Source organism: Marmota monax, unplaced genomic scaffold, assembly GCF_021218885.2.
Source record: "Marmota monax isolate L192 unplaced genomic scaffold, Marmota_monax_Labrador192_F-V1.1 WCK01_AAM20220418_F8-fsc00018, whole genome shotgun sequence".
NCBI classification, from domain to species: Eukaryota; Metazoa; Chordata; class Mammalia; order Rodentia; family Sciuridae; genus Marmota; species Marmota monax.
In genome coordinates, this window is record NW_026692201.1 from 22,205,960 (window position 1) to 22,232,199 (window position 26,240).

At 34.2% G+C, this 26,240-nt stretch overlaps 1 protein-coding gene across 1 annotated transcript; it reads left to right on the top strand.

Annotated features, from left to right (window-relative positions):
- The first annotated feature begins 1,487 nt into the window (after positions 1–1,487).
- Positions 1,488–4,302, top strand: LOC124082327 (zinc finger MYM-type protein 5-like). The gene has a single exon (XM_046428796.2). It carries the CDS (start codon positions 1,777–1,779, stop codon positions 3,757–3,759), a length of 1,983 nt encoding a protein of 660 aa, XP_046284752.1. The 5' UTR covers positions 1,488–1,776; the 3' UTR covers positions 3,760–4,302.
- The last annotated feature ends 21,938 nt before the right edge of the window (positions 4,303–26,240 follow it).

Genomic DNA, 26,240 nt, shown 5'->3' on the forward strand with positions numbered 1-26,240 from the left:
AATGGAAAAGATAGACTTTATAACAAATTGTACTAGAAAAACTGAATAGTTATATGGAAAAAATGAACTTTCATTCTTACTTCATGGTTTACATAGACAATAACTCCACATGGATTGCTGTTCAAGAGCTAACACTATAACCCTACTAGAAAAAAGAAGCAGGTGGGCAGCAGGGAATGCATAGGTGGGTACTTATGGCATTGGGTTAGGACATTGTTCTCAATCACAGGTGATTTTGTACCCTCAGGGACATTTGCTAATGTGTGGATACATTTTGGATTATTATAACAGAAGTGGACATAATTGCTATCTAGCAGGTCATGACCAGGGATGCTGCTAAATATTCTGCAATGCATAGGATGTTCCCTACCACAAAGTTCAAGTGCCAGTAGGGCCAAGTTTGAGAAAGTCTGGGTTAAGCAATAATTTCTTAAGTAGTTCACAAAATAATGTGTCACATAATAAAGCAATTGAAATTGACCATCATAACTTAAAACATTTGCTCTGTGAAAGTCACTAACAAAATATATTTTTTTTTTTTTTTAAATGAGGGGCTGGGGTTGTGGCTCAGCAGTAGAGCACTTGCCTGGCATGTGTGAAGCACTGGGTTCAATCCTCAGCACCATATATAAAATTTTTAAAAATATGAAAAGAGGCAAGCCCACAAACTGACAGAAAGTATTTTTAAAACATATACTGATAAAAGGCTTGCTTTTGGAATATATAAATAATTTTTATGACCCATAATAAGAAAAAAAAACATGGGGCAAAAGATTTGAACAGACACTTCAAAAAATGACATATATAAGTATGCCTATTAAGCACAAGGAAAGATGCTCAACATTATTCATCATCAATGAAATGCAAGTTATAACCACAATGAGATATCACTACACAGTCACTAGAATGACTACAACTAAAAAGCCTGAAAACATCCAATGTTGACAAAGATGTGAAGGAATTAGAATGATCATACTTTGTGGTGAGCATGCAAAATGACCCAATTACTTTGATACTGTCTTACACAGTAAAAAACCATACCCCAGCTTTCCTACTTCATAGGTATTTGCCCAGGAGAAATATGTGTCCATACAAAGAGTTGAATGTGAAAGTTTATAAGCACATTGTTCATAATACTCTCAATAATTCAATTATTCATCAAGTGATTACCACAACAAACAATTGTGTTATAACTGTACTGTGGAATATAATTTGGCAAAAGTGAGATGTTGATGTACAGTAACAACATGGATGAATTTCAAAAACCTTATGCCAAGTGAAAGATGACACAGCATTATATTCTTCTTGATTCTATTCATGTGAAATTCTAGAAATTGAAAAACTGGGAGAAGCGATGGAGCAGGCGTTTGAGTGCGGCCTCCATCAATCCTTGAGGACTAGGCAATGGTGGAGTTGTGGGAGGGCCAACGGCCAGGTTTCCGCGCCGGCGACACTGAAAGATGCCCCTGGACAGTCATCCCGGGCGTCCTCCCTCGCTGGAGCCTTCCAGGGACTGGAGAGAACGTTGGGGCATCGAGGCCGCATCTCTTCTCGAACCGAGGAAACGGCCTGGAGCCCGGGCGCGAGGACAAGTGACCCCGCTTCAATTGCTCCCGGCTGTCCCGGCTCTGAGAGTCAGAGGCCCAGCGACGGAGCCAGGCAGCGGATTCCCGGGCTCCTGAACCCAGCCGGACCAGGACCCGGAATCACCTTCAGGGCAATTTGGTGAAGCTTTGGCAGAAATTAATACAGAAAATATCTCTATTGTTCTTTGGCATGGATGATTTTTCAGTGGGAGGATTAGAATTGACCAACCAGATTCCTGCTTTGTTAGGGAGTACGGCCATGGCAGCTAAACTCATGGACATAGAAAATACACGTGGTGATCCAGTTAGTCCTTTAGTAAATAGATCTAGAAACTCATCAGTGGAAGATGATGATGATGTTGTGTTTATTGAATCTGTACAACCTCCTTCAATTTCTACAATAGCCGATCAAAGAAATTTTATATTGGCATCATCAAAACATGAAAAACCACAAGGAAATCATTCCATGTTCCTGACGCCTTCAAAAGATTTGGCTTCTCAGAAGGGAAGTATGTGTGAGACAATTGTTATTGATGATGAAGAGGACATAGAAACAAATGGAGGAGAGGAGAAAAATTCTTCCAATTTTACTGAGTGGGGACTTCCTGCAACTAAAAATAATACCAAAGATTTGGATTTCTCCACTTCAAGTCTTTCAAGAAGTAAGACCAAGACTGGAGTAAGACCTTTTAATCCTGGTAGAATGAATGTGGCAGTAGATGTATTTCAGAATGGAGGATTTCCAACTCATCATAATCCTGATTCTTGGATCTCCCAGTCAGCATCATTTCCCCGTAACCAGAAACAGCCAGGGGTGGATTCTTTATATCCAGTGGCCTTACTTCCTAATCAGAATTTCCAGCCTCCAGCCCAACAAAAACTTACTAAACCAGCTAAAATCACTTGTGCAAACTGCAAAAAACCTTTACAGAAGGGACAGACAGCTTATCAACGAAAAGGATCTGCTCACCTCTTCTGTTCTACCACCTGCCTTTCTTCCTTCTCTCATAAACGTGCTCGAAAGACACGAAATGTTACATGTAAAAAAGATGCACCTACAAAGAAGGCTACTATTGTTACTCCAGTAGAATCAAGCAAATCCTTCCAAGAATTTTGTTGTACATCTTTGTCTCCCTATGAAGACAACCAGAATCTTAGAAAAGGATTTTTTAATAAGTCAAGATGTACAATCTGTAGTAAATTAACAGAGATTCGTCATGAAGTCAGTGTTAATAATGTAACACACAAGCTATGCAGCAACCATTGCTTTAATAAGTACAGATTGGCCAATGGTCTAATAATGAACTGCTGTGAACAGTGTGGAGAGTATATGCCCAATAAAAATGCTGGAAACAATATCCTGATTGGAGGTCAACAGAAGCGATTTTGTTCCCAAAGTTGTGTTAATGAATATAAAGAGATGACAGAAGCAAAATCAAAAGCATCAGCATTAGAAAACAGAAAAAGGAATGCCATCAGAGAAGAAAATGAAAGAAAATTATATGGATCATCAAATACACTTTTGGAAAAAATAGAAGGAATACCAGAAAAAAAGGAAAAGAGTTTGGAACTACAGGTTTCAGCAGAATGTACCCCAGATACATTACTGAACAAACAGAATGTGAATTTACTTTCTTCCATGTCAGCCATAGCTGATAAATTTCAAGAGCAACTGGAAAACAAAACTTCAGAAGATTCCATTATACCAGTTGTGCTTTCTGCAGATCCAGGTACATGGCCCCGAATTCTGAATATTAAACAACGGGATACTCTTGTTGAAAATGATCCACCTCAAGTAAGAAATTTTAACTTTCCAAAAGACAATACAGGGAGAAAGTTTTCAGAAACTTATTATACACGAATTCTTCCAAGTGGTGAAAAAGCAACTAGATCCTGGCTACTTTATTCAACCTCAAAAGATTCTGTGTTTTGCCTGTATTGCAAACTCTTTGGAGAAGGAAAAAATCAATTGAAAAATGAGAATGGATGCAAAGATTGGCAGCATTTATCACATATTCTTAGTAAACATGAAGAAAGTGAAATGCACATCAATAATAGTGTTAAGTATTCAAAATTAAAATCTGATTTGAAAAAAAATAAAACTAATGAAGCTGGAAAACATAGATTCTATGAAGATGAGAAGAATGATGGTGTACAGCTATTGTATACTTAACATACCTGATTTGGATTTTGACATGACAGTGTCTTAGCATTACTCAGAAAAGAGCTGTACCATAAGTTAGTACCCTTAAGTTGTGAGTCTCCTATACAGAGTAACTTACAACAGTTCATTAGCAATAAGTATAATAGCAAATAGTCAAGAATGTTCCTATTCATATCTACAACTAATTGGATTCAGTAGTTATTATCGCAGATTTTACTAAGTATAGTTTTCAATTGTCAGTCTGTCAATTCTCATGTTTTTAAAATTGATATTTAAGAAGTGTCATGTTTACAAGGAGTTTAATATTCCTGGTTACTATGAAAAAGAAAGGAAAGACTTGAAATTATTAATGCCATTTTGAATAAGATACCTGTGTGAACAATCATTGTCATTAAAGTAAAAACATTGTTTAAGAACAGAATGGAATCTGAAACTACAGCTTTTTACTGTTAAACCAAATATTTGATTTATTTCTTTTGAACAAAACATTTTTCTATCTGAGCAAAACAGCATTATTTCTTATATTAAATAAATTAAGATGACTAATTTGCATTTTTGTTTTATATTTTTGTTAAAAATTTAATTTGTAAATGTTTAGCTTTTGTTGTATGAGAACTATAAGCATAAAGAATATATTCCTATTTTTTGTTGATTCAAATATAAGAAATATTAAAATAAAAATATATCAAGTTAAAAAAAAAAAAAAAAAAAAAAAAAAAAAAAGAAAAACTGTAGTGACAATAATTAGATCAATAGTTGCCTAAGGTTGGGTATTAATGTGGTAGGAGAGGATCAATTATAAAAAGGACATTTATTTTATCTTATTTTAAAAAAATATTTATTTATTTTTATTTCTTACACACATGACAATAGTGGAATGCATTACAATCATAATTAACATACTTTATATACACACAGAGATGATAAATTGTGGTATAAAGGTGTATTAAGAATTGTAATGCAAAAAAGAAAAAAGGACATTTTTAAAGTTGATGGAAGTATTCTATGCTTTGATTGTTGTGCAGGTTACATGACTATGTGTAACTGTGATAATTCTTCAAACCATATATTTAAAATGGGTGAATTTTATATTAGAAATATGAATAAAAATTGAGAATGAAATTAATGACATATTATTAAAAGAATATGAACAAAATAATAAAGAAAGAAATTAATTGTACCTAAAAAAACAACTAAAGATAGTCATTGCCATTGAGCAGGAAATTTAGTTTCAAGATTCCTGATAGATAATATAAAAGTGAAAACCACATGCACTATATACTTTTATTCGTGTCATAAAGGGAAGAGTGTTTCACTGATGGAAGACTCATATATTTTAACAACAGGAAAAAAATAATTTTCTGTGATTCTCTTTATATAAGAACATTAATCTTCACACTGGAAAATATTTGCTAAAGGACTTTTAAAAAATTAAAAATATTCCTGATGTGGTTTACTCTTGTACTGACTGACCATAGACAAACCATATTTTGCTGAAGAGCTAAAGTACATAGCTTCCTATTCTTCCACCCCTGCAGCAACTTTTCAGATGACAGTAAGCTGACCAAAGCAACTGAGGTGAGCTCAAGAATGAAGGAGGTATGGTTGAGGTCCACGGAAAAGGACTGAGGTATGATTTAAAAATTAGTCTTGAAGTATTGACATTTTTATAAGAATCAAACACCTTGATCTAGTGGAGCTTATCTCAGCCTGCTTAACTGTCTAGCTATGCATTCTGTTGAGTCCCTAATTTTATATCACAAGCAGAGAAGAAATAGCTGTGGTCTGACAAATTCCATTTATTAGAATCAGTAGTTAGCTGCTTCTTCTATTGAACTCTCATATGGTTCATTTATAATATTCCAATTTGAGATGGTCTGAAGCCTTGCTAAGTTATCTCTGAGATCTAAGCTCAGATAATTACATTAGTTGACCTATTGAATTATTTAGTATTTCCCATCTGAATGCTGCTGAAATTTTTTAAAAATATATTTTCTTTTTAGTTGTAGATGGTAACTATACCTTTGTTTTGTTTATTTATTTTTATGTGGTGCTGAGGATCAAACTCAGTGCCTCACACGTGCAAGGCAAGCGCTCTACCGCTGAGCCACAACCCCAGCCCAACTGCTGCTGAAATTTGTATGTGTGAAATGAAGATTTGGTTTTTGGCATACTTTATATTTAATGCTTGTTTATTTTTGAAGCAATTGATCAATAGATTCAGTTGCTTCTTATAATCTCAGGTTAAAAGCAGAGGGAAGGGTTCTCAGATTCCCGTCCACTGCGTCAGGATCCAGTTCAGGCTGTTTAGATATGGTAAAGGAGAGGGAACTTTGGAAATAGTTATACTAAATGCCTTGGAAGGTTGCGCTGTGAAATGCTCAGCCCTTTCCACCTCCTACATTCTATTCATGACCCATAGCCAGGTAATTAGAATACTCACATGCTCCTGGTCACAGTTGGAGAGTGTAACATAGTTTTGGATATATACTGTGTAGTAGACAGATAATAACATAGCAATTAAAAATCCTTTGACCATCTATTCCATGTTTTCATAGTTCCCTGCATTTAACTTTCTTAGATAACATAAAAACAAAGGCAAAAGGGTGTATTTCCAATCTCCCTGTAGCTCGAGTCCAGTTATGACCTAGGTGACATCAATCTGATGCACCAAGGAAGATTTCGACTCAGAAACATGATATAGGAGGAAGAAGGCTGGTGGTCAGGTTCCTAGATGGCAGGAGTCAACTGATTTGGGGATCAACAGTGGCAGCAATTTCTTCAGCCAGTTCTTGAATGTGATGTTGAGAAAATCCTAAGAGGACATCTCAGAACTGGCTGAGCAAGCTTAAAGATCTAGTTGTAAGACCCCATTCAAGTATTTCCAATATGATAACTTTCCTGATTCTGGTGAGTCAATCTCATTTTCCTTTGTGCTCTTTTACAGTGATGATTATTTTTACAATATTGATAATTTAATAGTAGTTCCTCATGAGACTATTCCTGAAGCTTATATATAAAAGTATTAACATTGAAAACATCATAGAAGAGCACTTTGGCACGTAATCACCACTAACTCAAATGGAGATGTCTATTATCATACAGTTGCATTTCCTTTAGATATGAATTCACCAGTTTGATTGGCAAGCTTCAGTATACACAAGAATTACCTGTGGAGCTCATTATATGCACATTCCTGAACTCTCCCGGCAGAGACTTAGATTCGTTTGGGCTAGAGTGGGGCCCAGGATTATTTATTCCAATAACTTAATTAGAATTCACATGCAGGTGTTTGTGATACAGGTGGTCCATGGATCACAATTTTAAAACACTGGACTTTATTTGAACCCCTTACACATCTTTTATTCTTATTTATCCTCATTTATCAGTTGTTATTCCAGTGCCGGACACATGGTTAAGTGTTTGCTTAATGGTTGAATAATGTATTTATTGCCTGATAAATAGGAAAGGACCAATTGTATTCAATACAGTGACACTTTACAGTTTCATGTTGCCAAAAGCCTCTGAATGCTTTGGAACCAACATAGCAAATTTAGTATGATATTTTTCTATACAATGATTCAACAGATTCTCTTAAGAGTCAGCTTGCTGGGTCAGTGGGTTTCCCACTAAAGAGACAGGATTCATTTTCTATGCAGGGCCAAACACAAGATATTTTTGTACTAAATTTTGATTCACTTATTTGTCAAGAAATTGTACTTATATACCTTACATAGTAATCATTAAGGAGGATTTCTCTTTCCAGAGCCTCAGGGCTTGGGTTCTCCCAGGACTTGCCTTCCTATTGCTCTTCTAGCCTTTTCTCTGATACACTATCTATGGGTTCCAGGTGCTTAAATTGTAGAAAAACAGCATTTGTGAAATAGTATCTTCTAAGACATCATTATATATGGGTGATGAAGAGATAATTTAATCACGGGGCTCCAGATGAAAGCCCAATTATTTCTTCAGCTTCTGCTCTTTGTTCAAATTTGTTTGAGTAGCCATGTATGATAATAGAGCTCACAGAAGGTTTGACAAGAAAAAAGAACGACTAGGAATGAAAATCCATAGCTGAAAGCACTCAGAAGAGATATTTCCACCCATTGGTGCTGAAGAGGTCATTTCCCCCATGGGAATTTTGACTCTCATGTACTGTCTTGCTCAGATAAAATCTCCTTTGAATTTTCTTTGTTTTTGCTTACCTACATCTGGTAGGATCTTGACATCTTCAGAGCCTTTATTTGATAAATATTTCTGTGAATCATTTCATCTGTCAAACTGTCAGCATTCTGTGGGCAAGGTACCTAGACTGATTGATGAAGGACTCCAGGAAAATGTGAATGAACTGCTGGCAAGGGCCCATGTCTATCTGTTGTAAATGGGAGTACTGGAACAAATATATTAAAAGGTAGTGTAGGCTTTTGAGATACTTCTTTGAGTGGGGTACCAGTAGTGATGGAAAGAGTTTAAGGGGAAGGGGAATGGAATGTTTTTGGAAATTGGTACTATGGCTATGTAATGGATGAATGACAATGATGAGAATAATCTTCCCAAAGGTATAAGTGTGTCAATGATTTATACACGTCTTTTAAAAAACAACTTTAGCAAGGCATATTTTCTGTATCATTAAATTCATTCATTCCTAATTCACAATTCTGATTTTTAGTAACACTTCTGTGCAATGCCACCATCACCCTAAATCAGTTTTAGAACATTTTAATCCTCTCAATAAGATTTCCCTCCTCCAAACCATCCCAATGAAACTTATTTATATTTCCATACCCTAGCTCGGACAACTACAAATCTACTTTCTGTTTATAAAGTTTGTACTTTTTATGATATTTAAGATAAATGGAATCATATGCCATTTCTTATGTCTGGCTTTTTCGCTTTGCATAATATTTTTGAAGTTTGTCAGTGAAGCAGCAGCATTTTATTTTTTGCACTGAAGAGGGTCATTTTTTTACATATAATTTTTCATAATAACAAAATAAGCTTTTTATATATTGCATTTAAATAGACAAATAATTAAAATTCACAGTTCAATGTAACTTTATAAATTTATTCATTTTAATTGGTGCATTATAATACTACATGATAGTGGGACATATTCATATATGTACATAACATAATTTGATCAATCTCATTCCCTAGTACCTACCTTTTCCCTCCCCTACTCCCTCAATGTAGCATTTATTGCTGAGTAGTTTTCAATTATATGGATATACCACCTTAGTGAGCCATTCATTGGTTGATTGACATTTGATTGTTGCTAGTTTGGGGATATTAAGAATAACTCTACTATGAAAATTGCTGTCTAGTCTTGGAGTAGGTATAAGCTTTTATATCTCTTGTGTAAATATGTAAGGGAGTGGAATTGCTGGGTCACTTGGTAGTTTTACATTTAACTTTTTGAGAACCTGCTGAATTGTTTTCCAAAATTGCTGTACCATTTTGTGTTCCTGCTAACAATGTATGAAGTTTCCCATTTCTCCATAACCTCACCAACACTTATTATTATCTGATATATTTATTATGTGCATTCTAGTGGGTGTGAAACCACAGTTCATTCTTGTTTTAATTTGTATTTCCTTAATTAAATGGCAGTGAACATCTTTCCATGTTTATTAGCCCTTAGTAATTTTTCTATCTTCTTTAGTGAAATATATATTCATATATTTTGCCAATTTTTGATTGGGTCACTTTTTTTTATCATGTAAGAGTTCTTTGTGTATTCTGAATGTAAATCCTCCATCAGATGTGTGTTTTGCAAATATTTTCTTGCAGTATATTTATTCTCTTTTTATTTTCTTGGTGGTATAATTTATAGTGAAAAAGTTTTAAATTTTAATGAGGTCTAATTTATCTATTTTTTCTTTTATGAAATTTGTTTTTGGAGCAGTTTTTGTACTAACAAATTTTTGCCTAGTTTGAGGTCTCAAAGATTTTCTCCTGTGTTTTCTTCTATTTGGCTCTTATATTTAAAACTATGATCTGATCATGTTAATTTTTGTATGTGGTTTGAGGTAAGACCCTAAGTGCCTCTTTTTATATGTGGATATCCGATTGTCCTCATTTATCTCATAAACTGATGTCTGGGTGAAGGCTTGGCTTTGGGGACATATGAAGGGGAATGATACAATTTCCAGCTTCGTGTACAGGGAGGTAATGTTCATAACCAAGAATGGTAGAGCACAGGATATAAAACTCAAGGTCTGGTGGCTTCAAGAACAATGAGGTAAAAATCAAGGGATGAATTTGATATCTTGAGGTAAAAGACTTTAATATGTTAGCTTAGTCTTGTGTAATGGCCTCAACTTGTTTGATCTCTTAATCCAGTAGTTTGTCTCCATCTGTTTTAAAGTATGTCTCAGAAAATTTGTGATTAGTACAGGGTCAAATACTGATGTTTGCTAATGACTTTTTAAACACTTCATATGCTTACAGTGATATCTTAGAATTGATCACACTGCAGGTTATATGTTGAAAATATGTCTTCTATGTGAACATTACGAAAAATGGCTGAGAATTTTAGTTTAGTGATGAACATTGAATTATGAATCAAGACTACCAATAGTCCTTATTTATTGGTAGTCTTAGGGCTACCAATAACTAGCTTTGTGCTCTTGGCACATGACAACTCTTGAGACCCTTGATTTGTTCCCAGTATAAAGTGAAAGTTCATTCTCAAGATCCTTTCCAGATTGATGTTTTATTTGTTCATTCAAGCAACATTTATTGAATACTCACTTTGTGCCAAGCACTGTGAGGGGACTCTTAAGTAAAGGAAAGACAAAGATGCCATAAGTTTTTGTAGAGAGAAATATGAAAAAGAATCATTACAAGAGAATGTCACATACTTCTTGCTAGTTCTAAGGTTCCCTGAGTCTAGAGATATACCCTTCTTCTGATTGAGGATTTAATTGGGGAGGAAAAAATCAAGGCTAATGCTCCAAAGATCAGTGTAGAAATTGTGCCTGCAGGAGAGAATTCACGTGTTAGACACATGAATGAAGAATCCAGTCTATGCAACTGCAACCAACCTTTGGACAATATTTCTTCACTGTGGTAAGAAGGTGTATTTACTTCCCTAAGAGAGGTAATACTCAGAACTGTTTTAATGAACTTGGTTTGTACTGAGTATCTAATTCTCTTTATTGTACTAAAAACCATAGTGCATATTTCTCATGTTTCAGGTTTTCCCAAAGAGCCTGTTTATAGTACAAGAATTTTTTAAGAATAAGAAATTTATTTTTAATATGTCACAAGAACATGAATCTGAAATAAACCAATCTCATGCCCCCTTCCTAAAATTTGCCTTTTAGATTGAGTCAACCTCTCTAACATATTTTCTCAACTTCCGTTATAACTACAGCACCTCAAACTTGAACTTAAATAACCTAATAGTCTTGTGTAGTGCAAAGACAGTGATCCTATGACATTTGAAAGCTTTTCAGACTGGGGGAGTCTTTGGCTTGACTTCCCCCTCCAGTTCTGCTCTGTTTCCCTCCACCCATATGCTCATTTTCTCTTTTTGGCTATCAACAGTCTGGGGCTGTTTAAATATGAATGGTGGAGCTGCAAAGCTATAAGAAAATTAAGCTTATGTTATATTCATATAACTTTATAATCTTTATTTGGCAAATGTACAATTTAGGAGCAACCATTGTTTAAGGGTACTTATATATGCCTTAAATTATACATTGTGCTCTGAAAAGGACTTGCCTTATCTGTTAGCCAGGATGCTTGGTTGCAAGTGACAGTAATCTAACTTAGGGGGGGGGGAAGGGGAGTTGGGGTTGTGGCTCAGTGATAGTGTGCTTGCCTCACATATGTGAGGCACTGGGTTCGATCCTCAGCACCACATAAAAATAAATAAATGAAATAAAGATATTGTGTCCATGTATAGCGAAAAAAAAGTTTAAAAATCCTTAAGCAAAAAAGAGAATTTACTTGCTCTTTTAACTAGGAAGTATAGGTTTGGAATTGGCTTTAGCATAGCTGAATCCAGGGGCTCAACAAATTCCAGTCTCTTTGACTCTCTGTCACCATTCAACATTCCTCTAGTACTGGTTTTATCCTCAGGCAGCATCTTTGCTTGTGGTAGTTAAAGACAGCCAGTGGCAGTTCCACATTTAACTGGTCTTTTATTAGTTGAGAGCAGTGTATAGAATGGAGCTCATCAGGAGACTGATTGGTCCAACTTGGGTGCTACTTTCACCACTTTAATAATCTTTGTGAACTTCAGAAGGTGGTATAAAGATTGACTATCCAGCAACTGTCCCAGCTCTTGAAGCCAGGGGAGAGTCAGGCTCCCTGACTGACAAACTCTCTCTATCCACCTGGAGTCCCTGGTGAATGCTGAGCAGACACAAACAACAGATGTCCACTACATTTGGTGAAGTGTTGTTAAACACTTTTTTTTTTTTTAAATTTATAGTCTTAGTGATTAAACCCAAGGCAAGCACTCTACCACTGAACTATACCCCCAGCCTATGTTGTTAAAACACTTTTAAATAGAAGAAGCACTGGCTTTCATTTGCCATAAAGCTGAAAAAGCTGTTGTTAAAATTATGACAATATTTATGTATTCATTTTTGAAACCACGTCAAATGTTATAGAGTTCTATTTAAATCATTCCCACTTGTTCTTTTTTAATGATACTATAATACCTCTCATGGAATGGTTATTCATTTTCTTAATATTCATTTTCAAATTTTATCAAATTTCTGTAAATATTCTCATTATGAATCCTCACACAAACCATGTTCATTTTACAACTTAAAAAATCACAAATATCCTTATTGAGAAAGATCATTTATTTCCTCTTAGGTAACTTAGATGTGTTGATGGTGTTTGGTTACTTAGAATTTAAAAAAATGTATTTTTTCTTAAGAACTCATTGAAGACTATTTTTTAAGTGCTCAAGGTTGTAAGCTTGAGGAAAACCACATTTCCCTTGTATAGAACATTTTCCATTCTTTTCCATTCTCAGATCTTGACCCTGATAAACTTTCTGATAAGAAAAAATTCCAGAAGACATATGAAAGTGAGAATTATATTCAGGTATTTTAAATAGCAAGGCCAATACAGAATAAACCAACATTTAAATTTAACACATTAGAATCTTTTGTATTTCAAAGACCAGTAATAAAACATAAGTTGATTTTGGCTTTAGAAAACCTTTTGATTGCTGGCAGGTCATGCCACACACTATGTTCTAGAGCTCTGTGGGACCCACTGTCGTGGGATGAAAGAACAGGTGTAATCATATAACAAAAATACTCTACTCTATTGTTATCATTAAATCTCTTTGTCCATATACAGTGTAGATACATTGTATCTGGAATTCATATATTTTGGTTAATTTTAGCAAGAGCGTATCTTGTTTCTTCAATCTACTAGACATAAAGTCAGGAATGTTATGTGAGAAGATGACTTGTTCCCAGGACATGCACCATGAAATATTCAATGGTAAAGGTCGACTTACTCTCCAGCATACTCCCAAGCGATTTAGGACAATGACAATAATAACATGATATTGGTGCTCCATAATTGGACCATTCATATGCTAATGATTATATTCGGAGGCAGATAAGAAAACTGGGTAACTTCAACTCAGGTGATTAGGTTTTCTTCAAGTGGTTTTATTATTTAGCTTGAGATGCTATACTTTTCAAAATTTCAGATCATATACTGAAGCCGATATACATGCCATAGAGTTTGGCAATACACTTGAAATATTCCTTCAAAGGACTCCTATAATATGTGGGAATAGAATCCTCAATGGTTGAAAGGTTTTATTAAGATTTTAGGATATAGAAAGTAGGGAAGAGGATGCTGGGAAAACAGTCTCCACTTTGAAGGGTCCACTGAGTGCCTAGCACAAGGAATGAAGAGATCTTTGTAGAGCATGTCTTCATAAAATTTAAGCCAGGCACCACCACCCCCATAGCCCCATAGGATTAAAGAAAAATTCTGAAAGCTTCCAGACATCCCAGGTCACATATCACAAAGAACAGAATGACTTAAGACATTGTAAAATACTGGAGATAGAAGACAAGAGGGCAATTCCATTACCACTCTAAGAGAAAATGGTTTTCAATCCAGACTTCTATATTCAAACAATCAATTGTGAGAACAGAATAAAGACAGGGTTTGACAAGGAAAGTTAAAAAAAAATCAAATCCTCAAGTCTTTTCTTATGAAGCTACAAAAACATATATTCCAACAAAATGAAGCAGAACCCAAGAAGATGAAGTCCCCAGTTGGGATACAACATAGGTATTAGTGAAGTAGGTCTCAGATAGGCATCAAGTGTAGGGAGCTGTAAGTGACAGACAGGAGCAGGAGGATGGAAACTCCAGTACAGAAATAGAGGGAAGAAATGAAGGGGATGAATTATCTAATGACATTAGACTGCTCAGAAATTAATGTGGTAGATTTGATGCAATACTTAGAAAAATTTTTATAATGACTTCTAGTATTAATAAATGAAGTGATTTTAGTATAAATATGCTATTTAAAAATTGATTAACCAAAAAAAAAATAACTATACACATGAAAGTGATTACTCACAGGGAAGAATGCAATAGAGACTGATGTATTCGATAGCTTTTTAGTATCATTTGATTAGATTATCAAGTATGTCAATTATGTTGATTAAAAGTGAATATCCGGTGAAAATAAAAGCAATTAAACCAAAGACAAACCATTTAAAGATGTTAATATATGGGAGAAATTGGATGTGGGGCATATGGGAATGCTACATAATTTTACTGTAAATCTCCAGAGAGTTGTTAAAAGTAGAATCTCTTTAAAGGAATGAAACAAGGAAAATTAAAGACTATAATATAATGCATAGCATATAATATGTTAAATACAGTGCAATAAACTTAAAGAACATCAAAATATAATTTTAATAAGTATTATCCATACCTATGTCTTAAATTTTGAACTTTTAATATTTCTAACGTCAGTTTTGTTTTCATAGAAACTTGTGATTTTTCTTAAAAAGGATGAATACTTATGTTTAAGTGATTGGCAAATTCATTTTTTTTCCTTTGGTGGATTATGATAGATTTAGATTGTAACTACTCATTTTCATCTCTTCAACCCTGTTTAAGCATCCTGAACCACATAAGAAGTTATGCAGAGCTCCTTAGGGAGCGGGTGGTCAGTGAGCACGTAGGGCTCACTCACATTTGCAAAATATTGCTCTCTCTCTTGTTGAGCATTGTTGTGGTTCCCCTGCTCCTCTTTGTCAGTTTGATTAAATGGTAACTCAGTTTCATAGGTATTAGATGATTTCATTGTCTGACCTAGTGACACAGTGGGGCTTAGAAATCAAAGCTTTTGGGGCTGAGAATGTGGCTTAATGGGTAGAACACTTGCCCCAGCACTACCAAAAAAAAAAAAAAAAAAAAAAAAAAAAAAAAAAGAAAAAAAAATAAAATCAAGGCTTCTGATGTTCCTGACATCAGGGGCAGGAGCATAACTTTGCTTTGGGGTATCAAAGATATATGATTTCTTGTTATCATCAGAACGGGCATGAAACCCCAGGACAGTGAAATTGACCTTGAAACACAAAGTCAATTTAAAATTAAAAATACAGTGATTGGACTGGGCTCTCTAGCACATTTTAAGGCAGACTTACTTATTTCCTTATTACTTTCTATACTTTTAAATCCCTTTTTATATTTTAAGTACTAGACATTGGAGGAAACTCCTCTCATACCCTGTTTTCACTTGGTGGATCCAGCCAACGAAAATGACAGCCCTGCAATAGCTAAATATCTGAGCTTTAAAAACATATTTTTAAAGCCCTAATTGGCATAATAACCTGTAATTTTCTTTTCTTTTTTGGCATCACCCATTTTATATCTTGTACTTCCAGTTTTCCTCAATCACATAATTATCAGATATTCTTGTGGATTTTAAAAGGTGGTTTTAATGTCATATTCTTCAATTAATTGACCAGTTTGCTTCCATTAAGTGTAATCTCTTGTGCTGAACTTCCTGCTGATGGGACATAGTTTACTTCAATAGTGCCCTTTGAGGCTTTTTTCCTGATTTGTTGACTTTAATACTAGTTCCTGGTTGAAGGAAGAAATCTTGGAGGGGATACAGAGTGTGTTCTTCTCATACATGCAGATTAAGCTTACCTAAGAATAATGTTATTTCTGGGTGAAAACCAAATTGACCATCTTTGGTTCTGTTGATTTTTTCACTGTGTGAATAATGGCTAAATAAATGTCATTCCTCTGGCCTTTTCTTGACTTCTGAACTTGGTTATGGCTCTTTTGATGTTAACGTCTAACTGTATCTCCCCCACCCCCAACATTCATATGTTGAAGTTCTAACCTTCAGTGTGATACATCACACTGGAGGAGGGTCTTTGAGGGGCAATTAGGTTTACAAGAAGATAATTCTCATTATCCTCAAAATGGGATTAATGCTATTATATGAAGCAACAACTGCACCCCTACCCCCCATACATGTATTGAGGAAAAGGTCATGTGAACACAAAGTGAGAACATGGCCCTACCATGCCAGGAAGAGGGCCCTACTGAGAACCAAATCTGCCAGGACCTTGATCTTGGCCTTCTCAGCCTTCAGAACTATAAGAAATAAATATCTGTTAAGTCATCTAGTCTGTGGTGTTTTGTTATAGCAGCCTGAGTTGACTAAGACACAGGTCTTCTACAACATTTTCATCTTTTGGATACAGTGCAAACAGAATAGGAAAATTATCAAATACTGATAATATTCTACTTCCTTTTGACCTAGCACTTTTTCATTATGCCAAGTACCATACTTTAAAACCAAACCTAAAAATAATTTTGGGAGATGTCTTTATGATAATAAACTCCTTATTGATCCTTTCATTTTATCATGCTTAGGATTTCTTGACAACATATGTCATTTTTGTTTGCTGTGGTGCTTATTTCCCCTACAAACTGGTGACAATGCCCTGTTTTCCATGGAAAGTCACCTTTCCCTTTTCTCACTCCTAGTCCATGTGTTTGAAGGAAGGCTTACCTCAGCCATGGCTCCAGGGGTGAGTGTGTTTTTCAAACAAGGACAATCAGAGAAATACAGTCTCCTAACCACATGGATTGGTTCTGAAATGAACATGAGACTCATTGCAGACCATTCTCAGGTCCGAGACTTGCTGAGATAATTGGGATGAGGTTCAAAAACAATGTAACAAGAAAAACAATGCTGAGAAGTGGAATGAGTGGGACAATCAAGGTAATGTTGAGTTCCTATTGTATTATTTGATCCAGTTGTATCTGAGTTTACACTGGACTTATTAACTATTTGAGTCAATTAATTTCCTCTTTGTTTATGGTGAATTTTTATTGGGTCTTTATTAATTATGACTGAAAGAATATTAAATAACATGATTACCAAGTTCATAGAAATTAAGAAGCATGAAGAAACAGTGTATTAAATGACAGAATCAATATCTAGAAAGAGCTGGGCTAAAAAAAAAAAAGGAAGCAACAAATAAGATGATATTCTCTGGTGATAAAATGTAAAGTCCTATATTTGATTAAATCAACTAACAAAATGAGGATGAAGCACATAGATACATCCTTGCCCATAAGTGGTTTTAGTAGTTTCAGTGAATGATTAGTTCAATCACAATTATTAGTGCAACAAGTTTGCCAAGAATATGTTCCTTTGGCTATCTGTCTATCTTTATACCCTTACCACATGGTCCTGATGACTGTAGCTATGTTGTGTGTCTCAAAAGTCAGGTAGTATAACTCTGCAAACTCTGTTTTTCTGGATTGTTGACTCTTCTGTGTTCTTTGTATTTCCACATAAGTTAAATATTGTGACTCTCCCCAGATTAAAAGGAATTAAGTAAGACTTGCCTAATTTTTTAAGCTGGTGGACCTAGTGAATTGTAAGTTGTTTTTAGTACCATTGCCATAGTCATTAGTTAAAGCAAAAATATTTTATGGGAAAGTAAGTATAGGATTATTCTAAGTATTTAGAATTGTATCCTTAGGATAAGATAAAAGTGTCCTGTGTATTAATCTGAATAAAACTAGAAAGAATTAATACAATAACAAAATCTAGAAAGAATTAATACAATAACACAATAAAGGGGTATACTGGTTATATTGTATAGGAGAGAGATTTGTTTTTGTACATACCCTTGTATTTCTAATGAAAAATTTTAAAATAAAAATATAATATACATTATTATTATTTATGTATGTTGGAGATATATTTCTAAAACAGAACTCCTTTATACACATGAAATGTGTCCTGATTTATGACTGTGGGTGCTATTTGCAGATAATGTCACTCACTTTAATTCCTTTTCTTTGTTTCCCTGGTCAATCTATGACCCATACTTTTAGGAAACTTAATCAATCTATTACATTATGCATTTAAACAAATTTTTATGATGTGCCTCCTAGTCTTTATTTAATTTTTTGTTCATGATTGCCCTTTACTTTAAATAAGTTGTTATGTTTTAGGCATTGCAGCTCTTTTTTTTGGTGCTTTTTATAATTGCTCAAATAAATTTAGTTTCTTGTTTATGCTAACTTAATTTATTCAGGCTTCAGTTCCTTATCTGCAGAAGGCACAGTGTGCTCCTAGGACCCTTCCAAATTCGTAAGTCTAAAATGGCATTCCATTTCATTTCATTCCATTCATTACCCTTATAGATAACGATGATGTAACTTAAAGATAAGATGTGGCATTCATAGAATACTCAATCTTTTACAAAGTTATGCCTACAGTTTGCTGCCTCTTAGACCTGTGATTCACAGTTCTATTTTAGAATATTTCCGGATGTCTGCAGTGATCAACAGCTGTGATGGATTGAATCATTGGCCCCTCCCTGCATCCACGTTCTTGCCAGAACTTTGTTATGGGCAGAGTGTACATCCTCCTTGGACTTGCTTTTGCTAATGGTGTATAGGCAGAAATTGTACCATTTTTTTTCAGACTAGGAACTAAGAGGTCTTGCATTATTCTACTAGCCATCTTCTGTCTCTGTTTCTGCTGATCCAGGAAGAATGAGAGAAGTAGGAAACAGACTTATGTATCTGAGTGAGAATGAGAGCTTGCTGAAGCACTGAAGACAGCTGAGTTTCTGCTGACCCATAAATCTTTAATAATTAAGTCTTGGTCTGGCCAGTGACAGCATTTTTTCAACAATTAACTAATATAACAGGCATTGTTGAATTATTTCCATATATGTATGTTTTTAAAATAGAAAACACATTCACTTGGTCCAAAAATAAAAATATAAAAGATATATAGTAAAATGATTTGCTCTCCATTCACCCAGGTTTCATCCAATGTTACATTATCACAAGTTGATCCTTTATTGTGTTCTTTTGTATCCTTCCAGAATTCCTTCAGGTAAACATAAATAGACATTCATATATAAAGATATGAATACGTGTATATACATGTAATATATCTAATGACTATATAGGCCCATCATTACACTTTTACACACTGTTTTATACTTTGCTTTATCCTTTTAATATATATTTTATTTGCATATCATATATAGAAACCATTCTTACTTTCTTAAATAAATGCATAGTGTTACCATCATATATCATCATGAAAGAGAATATTTATGGTCATTTGATTTGTTTTCTACCTTTTGCTGCAGTTATAAAATCACAATTATAAAAGTATAAGTATTTCTGTGAATTTATTTTGTAGACGCAATAAAAAGTCCATAATTGCTTGACTTTAAGTAAGGGATAGTGTATTAGATCATTTGCATGAACATGATTCAGTCAATTGAAAGGCTGTAAAAGAGAGCCTCCTTGAAGAAGCAGCTCTGTCTATAGGCTGCAGCTTCAGCTGTCTGAAAGTTTCAGCTGTCCTTCCTGATGGACTATCTGCAGATTTCAGATTTGCCTGGTCAGTTCCACAATCATATAAGCCAACTCTTTGCAATAAGTTTCAATGCAGATCAACCACTGGTTTGGTTCTTTTCTGTGGTTGAACCTTGACTGATACATTTTTCTAAGTCCAAAGCTCAGGAACTAACTAGAATTCTATACTTGTTCTTTGTTTATATCACACTAGAAATTTGAAACCAAGTGCATAACCCTATCCACATGTGTTTTTGAGTGACACATCATACTTATTGAACCGTGTCTCATACTATTAGCTTTGTATATTTTGTGCCCTCCAACATGGTAAGCATTTTGAATGTAGACACCAGCTTTTGCTTATCTCATTTTTCCTGGAGTGTATCATGTACACTGAATACACAACTCTTTTGTCAAAATTTCTGTCACAGCTGGTATTACTTTTGTACTTTCTTAAAATTTGAGGCTATCATTATTTTTTCTTTTCTAAATTTTCTTTTACCTTTCAATTTAATTCTTACCTTATAAACTTTTAAGATCTTAAAACTAAATGTTTTAAACAGCTTACTATTGCTGTCCCCTGTCTTATCAGTTGTTAGAGACTGTCCTGGATAATGGAAAATCTTAGTGAATGAGGTAATAGTCTCTCAGAGAGTTGGGCAGGGATTTGGGCAGCTGTTTTAATCTGTGGTACAGCCCTTCCATGACTGGACTTCTAGCAAATACTGACAAATAAAAATTCCCAAATTTTCAATTTCCTAATAAGTACAGTTGGAATGGGAGGAACAGGTGACTTCCTATAGATAAACCCTAATCCTAAAGAGAAAGTGTTATGAAAGAACAGATCCTAGGTTAAATAATATGTTCCAAAAGGCAGCATGTCTCTGTTTTACTCTATCTCTAGTTGGATTTCATTTCTTAAGTAAGATATTTTTTACATATTCTAATCTCACATCAATTAGGCTCAAAGTAAGTGCTCTGCCAAGAAGTCCTCCCTAGATCTTCTAATAACGTAATATGCCCATTTCCAGTTGCAATAAATTCCAATTAAACTTTCATGTATTGTGACCACAAATTTGTGAAGTTCTCAGAGATATGGTTGATATTGAAGACAAATAACAATTTGTAGTAATATGACACTTGGCATTATTATCACATAATAAATAGTCAATAGATCTTGTTTTGAGGTCTCAGGACAAGATTCACACATTTGTTGCTATTGCCAAGACTAAGAAAACAATATATAAATATAATAAGCCCCCCACTAGCATTTCTGTCAGCTGAAATCTGAATTAAAACTAGAATTTAAATATGGTTAGGAATTAAAAATGTTCTTTGTTTATTAAACTCATATCAAGACTGTATGAGTCATAAAATGTAGAATGAGTCTCATTTTCTTAAGGTTACAAAAATGTACATTGAAGTTATGTACAATATATTTGTATTTTGTGGAAAGTAAACCCACATATATATCTTGTTTTGAAAAATCCTGAAACCAGGGTAAAAGCCCAGATGTTTTTTTTCAAATTCACTCCAGGTTATTTAACTACTGGTACTGACTGTGTTGCACTGCTTACTTTGCCTGTGGAAAAGTAGATATCTGTTTTAAGTCCATTTGTTAATCTTTCTTCTGCAAGAGTTTTGTAAGGGAATACCTTACATTGGAGTCATGCAGAAGATATGTAAACATTCAAAACATGTTTGCAAATCTGAAAAGTATGAAGTTGAACACATTCAACTTTTCCCAATATTGGCTACCAAGGAAAATGTGCAGAAACATTTTTTGAAATGTAAATCAGAAAGATCCAATGCAAACAATCAAAAGAAAAAAACTATTTTTTTCCACATCCAAGCACAAATTACTTTATAAGGAGGCTTTTTTTTTTTTTTTGTTAAAGTAACCATAGACATGGTGGCAGGGATGTCAACAATTATTCCTATTGAGCTTCCAAGATTATAGAGTACTTCATTAATACTAGCCAAATTCTTTTCTTAAAGAGGTTCCCTTTATTTTATCCTTAGACAATGCAAAAAAAGGGCATTTGATCCTCAGAAAATATATAAAACCTCTTGTTCTGCATTGCTCTCATTGGCAATAAATGTATCTGCTAACCCTGTGATTTGTACAAACGACAAAGTTGCCTTGAAACTTTTTAATTTCCTCAACATTGTCAGCATTTTATAAGACTAAAAGAATGCTTTTTGCAAGGAGATGGAACTTTCTAAGAGATGTGACCCACTCCTGTCTCCCCTAGTCACTCTTTTTTATACATAAAACTTGGAAGTCTCTTGTCCTTATTATAAACACTTTACTGTTAGGAGGCTTAAGTTTGAATTCTTCTCTTCTATTTTCTATTTATGTGATTGTGGTAGTCTTTAGGCTTGTACCCTAATATTCTGGATTCTGTTCTCCTTTGGGCACACAGCAGGTTTGTACTTCTTGAAGTAAGTCATGACCACATGACATTAGGGAAGAGCCAGGGTACTAATTGCTATCTGCACGGCAACTAACTTCATTTCGGAGAGCAGATATGCTATCACTTTGCATCCTTAGTGAGAACTATGAAGAGCAGAGACCCAGCCATGTCATAATAGACAGGTGGCACAAATAACAAATAAAACTCTGTTGTTTTAAGCTACTGAAATTTTAGGGCTGTTTGTTATTGTAATCTCACCTATCCTCACTAATAGTGACCATGGGCAAGCACTTAACCTTGTTAGTTTCCTTATCTATATAATAGCAATAATAATAGTACATGGTAGGAATTGATGTGAGCTCAATTCCTACCATGTACTATTGTAACTAAATGAGTTAATCAAGTTAAAGCATTTGTCACATGACAAATACTTAATTAGTAATAATTATTATTGCTGTTATTGCTATTGTTTAGAATCATGGGGGCCAACGTATATATTTTTGAAACTCCCTAAGTTTTACTGTCTTCATAGACAGTCTTTTTAAATAATTGTATTTCTTGAACATCTTTCTAAAATGTATCACATCCTCTCCTATGTTAGAATTTTTAAGAATCTAGGGTCATCACTAAAAATGTCAATTATTATACTGTAATGTGATGTAGTCAAGGAGACTTTGGAGTATGGGGAATCTAGTATTTTTTGTTTTTTTTTTTGAAAATTTTCATGGCAGTTTTGTTCTATGTTATTTCTTTACTGAATTTAATATACTTTTTTTTTTGTATCAAGGATTGAACTCAGGGCAATCAACCACTGAACCATATCCCCAGCCCTACTTTGTATTTTATTTAGATACAGGGTCTCACTGAGTTGCTTAATATCTTGCTTTTGCTGAAGCTGGCTTTGGACTTGCAATCGTCCTGTCTCAGCCTCCTGAGCTGCTGGGATCACAGGTGTGAGCCACTGTGCCTGGCTCAATATACTTTGACTAAGTTTTCTTTTAAATACCTTTGACATCCAAATATATAGCTTTCAATTTGTTTCAAATTTTCAAAGATTTTAATTAGTTTTTTTAGAATTTTACATAATTTACATGTATATATAGTCATATATATCAATATAGTCAGCTTTAAGTAAATAGCCATGTGGTGAGTATGCATTGCTATCATCCCTTGTATTAGCCTACTGATATTTTTTTTAAAAAGAAAGAATTCCATCTACTCTTTTGTTACCATTGGAAAAATTTTCACTTCACCACAGTTGAGAAGTGCAGTGTTAGTATTCCATCAATTTTACCCTATACCAGAAGTGTAGGTAGAACAATATAATTTGTGAACTTTCAATGTCAACAAACCAGCTTGGCTGCTTGTGAAGGTCCAGGGACCTGCCATTGTTTCCTGCCTAGCAAGCCCATTCAAACTCAAAGTTGGAAGATTCTGTCACCATTCCTGCCACTTTCAGAAAACAAGATAACAAAGTAAGATAGAAAATTGGGCTGGGGAAAGATGGAAGATTTTCTCAATCTACTCCTAGTATAAAAGTGGAAATAGAAATTTTCATTACCACTTCCAGGTAATATTACTTAATTCAGGAGTACCAAACAATAGCTTATTAAAAATATTATCCATAACTTCAAATTTTCTATAAGTATGTTCTATATGCTAATGTGTCTGGGTATTGGAGCATTAAATAAATAACAATTTCTGATCCTTGTTACCTATGTAATGTGTGTCTTTATGATGACTATTTGGGCATGTGATTTCTGAAAAATAATTAAAGGCAATGCTTCTGAACATATAGGACGTTTGTTTTTTTTCATTAGCATGCATTTTTCTTTCCTTTGTAATTGCCATTGGACTTGCTCTAGAGGAACAAAGTAAAGGTAAGACTGGGGATAAAAGGGTCTTAATTCTATCCAACCAACATAGACTACTTGGATATTTTCTTGGAATTTGAATCTTGAGTGACAGAATGACTGACACCATTGGAATAGAATCATCGCAGCAGTAAAAATCTGAAGGGAAAAATAACCCATCTATTTTTACTATCTAGATCCCCAGACTACCTGATCTCTGACCCTACCCCAGGGCTTATTGGGGCACTTCACTCCCTTCTATTAGTTCTGTTGACTTATAAGCAAGAAATTCTTGTACAATAAGCCTTTTATGTTTTAAGTTTCACATGGAAAATGAACAGAAATAAATATTTTGAGTGTAATTTAACTTTAATAATATTGAACAAGAAGATAAATTTTCTTTGATTGAAACTCCAATGCTTTTGAGTACAATTTCTAAGCGATTTTTTGATTAGAACTTTTACTAATTGTAATTCACATGCAATTTCTAAACTCTGAAGATGTGGATAATGCCTACCAGTTACTGAGCATTTGCTTCCTTGCCAAGTACCATGCTAAGTGCTTTTTTAAAAAAATGTGGACTTGTGGGTATATGTATAGCTATTTTAAAATATATATGCATAATATTTTTGGAGCCATTTTAGTGAAACAAGAAGTAATTTAATAGTTTCTTCACTTTACTGAATGCTGAAGAATGATTAATTTGACAAAGTCACACAACTGGAAAGTGGCAGAGCAAGGTTGTCTTAACCACCGTGATATCACTCATATTAGAAGTGATGTGATTTTTTTTGTACTTAACTATAAGCCAATGTCAACGTTTTTAGCAAAAGGTAGAAAAAATACTAATGAGAACAGCAGTAGATTTAGAATATATCTTGAAAGCCAAAGTGGTTGTAAACAGATCAATCCTCTAATCATGTGCCTTTACTATATTTATTTCACATTGTTTTCAAAAGATAGATATTTAATTCAGTCACTCTAGCTGACTCTGATTAAATGTTTAAATTTGAAAAATTTTCACTTAAGATTTAATTAAATGAGAATTTTACTTTCTACTTTGTAGAATCTAGTATTTTTCCCAGTTTGTCTTCATAAGCCATCACAAATCTAGACGATATATAGTCCAACATAATACTGGGAAACAACTGACATTATTCAACTAAGGATCATGAGAAACCAGCACTATGGAATGAATAGAGAGAGGTTTATTGGTATGACTGGGTGCTTTCTCAACTTCCTAAATATTTATTTAATGTGGTGCCAGGAATTTAGTGCCTCACCATGGTAGGCAAGTGCTCTACCACTGAGCCACAACCCTGGCCCCAACTTCCTAAATATTTAGAAATTGAAAATTATCTGACATAATAGAAAATTTTCACGCAAAAATATACTTAAAAATTATATAGACTCATCCAAATATTTAGGATTCAAAAAGCATGCCACAAGAAACTATAATCTCCATTATTCAATTGTTTAACCTAGTATTATTTGCAAGATCCTTGTTGGTTAGCATTTTCCATTTTCACAATTTAGTTAATTAGTTTTTGAAATTTGTGAACATTTTCTAGGAAATGATCTTATCTCCAAAAATTACTCATTTCAATTAACTTGAATGATCTAATGAAATATGAGTATATCAAACACATCTCTATCTAAGCACTGTTGGAATAAAGTACATGGATGCCAAAATATATGTCATATTGTTAAAGATTTTGGATTTCTATAATAAAAAAACCTAACTTCCAACATAAATATTTGCCAAAATTCAAGGTAGAATTTTGATCTTGCCAGTAGTACAAATACAATAAAGTGTTTAAAATATGACAAAAAATACAGTAAATTAGAACAGTGATCTCTTATGTATGTACAGTAAAGCACAGGGGAAAACTATGTTCTGACTTTCTCCAGGAATCATCCCAGGTATTAAGTGTACTTCTTAGAACCATAATTCTCCAATGCAAACAGGCTTGTCTATTCATGACTCCCCTAATACATAACAGGTACTGCAAAGAAGGAACTGAAATGGCCAAAGGCTCTCTATCAGACAGGTTCTCCAGAGAAACAAAATCAACATGTATGTTATGTACACATGCAAAGAGACTGATTTTAAGGCAATGACTTATACCATGGTGGCAGTTAACAAGTCCAGCATTTGCAGGGCAGGCAGGCTAGCCAGCCAGAAGCTCAAGCAGGTGTTGTTTTAGTCTTGAGGCAGAATTTCTTCTTCTCTGAGAAGCCTTAGTTTTTTGCTGATCGCATGAGCCACCCACATTGTCAAGAGTAAGCTGATTTACTTAAAGTCAACTGATTGTAGATGTTAAATACATCTTCAAATATATATTCAT

Coding starts and splice junctions, on each gene's coding strand:
- LOC124082327 (XM_046428796.2), top strand. CDS start 1,777: ATGGATGATTTTTCAGTGGGAGGATTAGAATTGACCAACCAGATTCCT.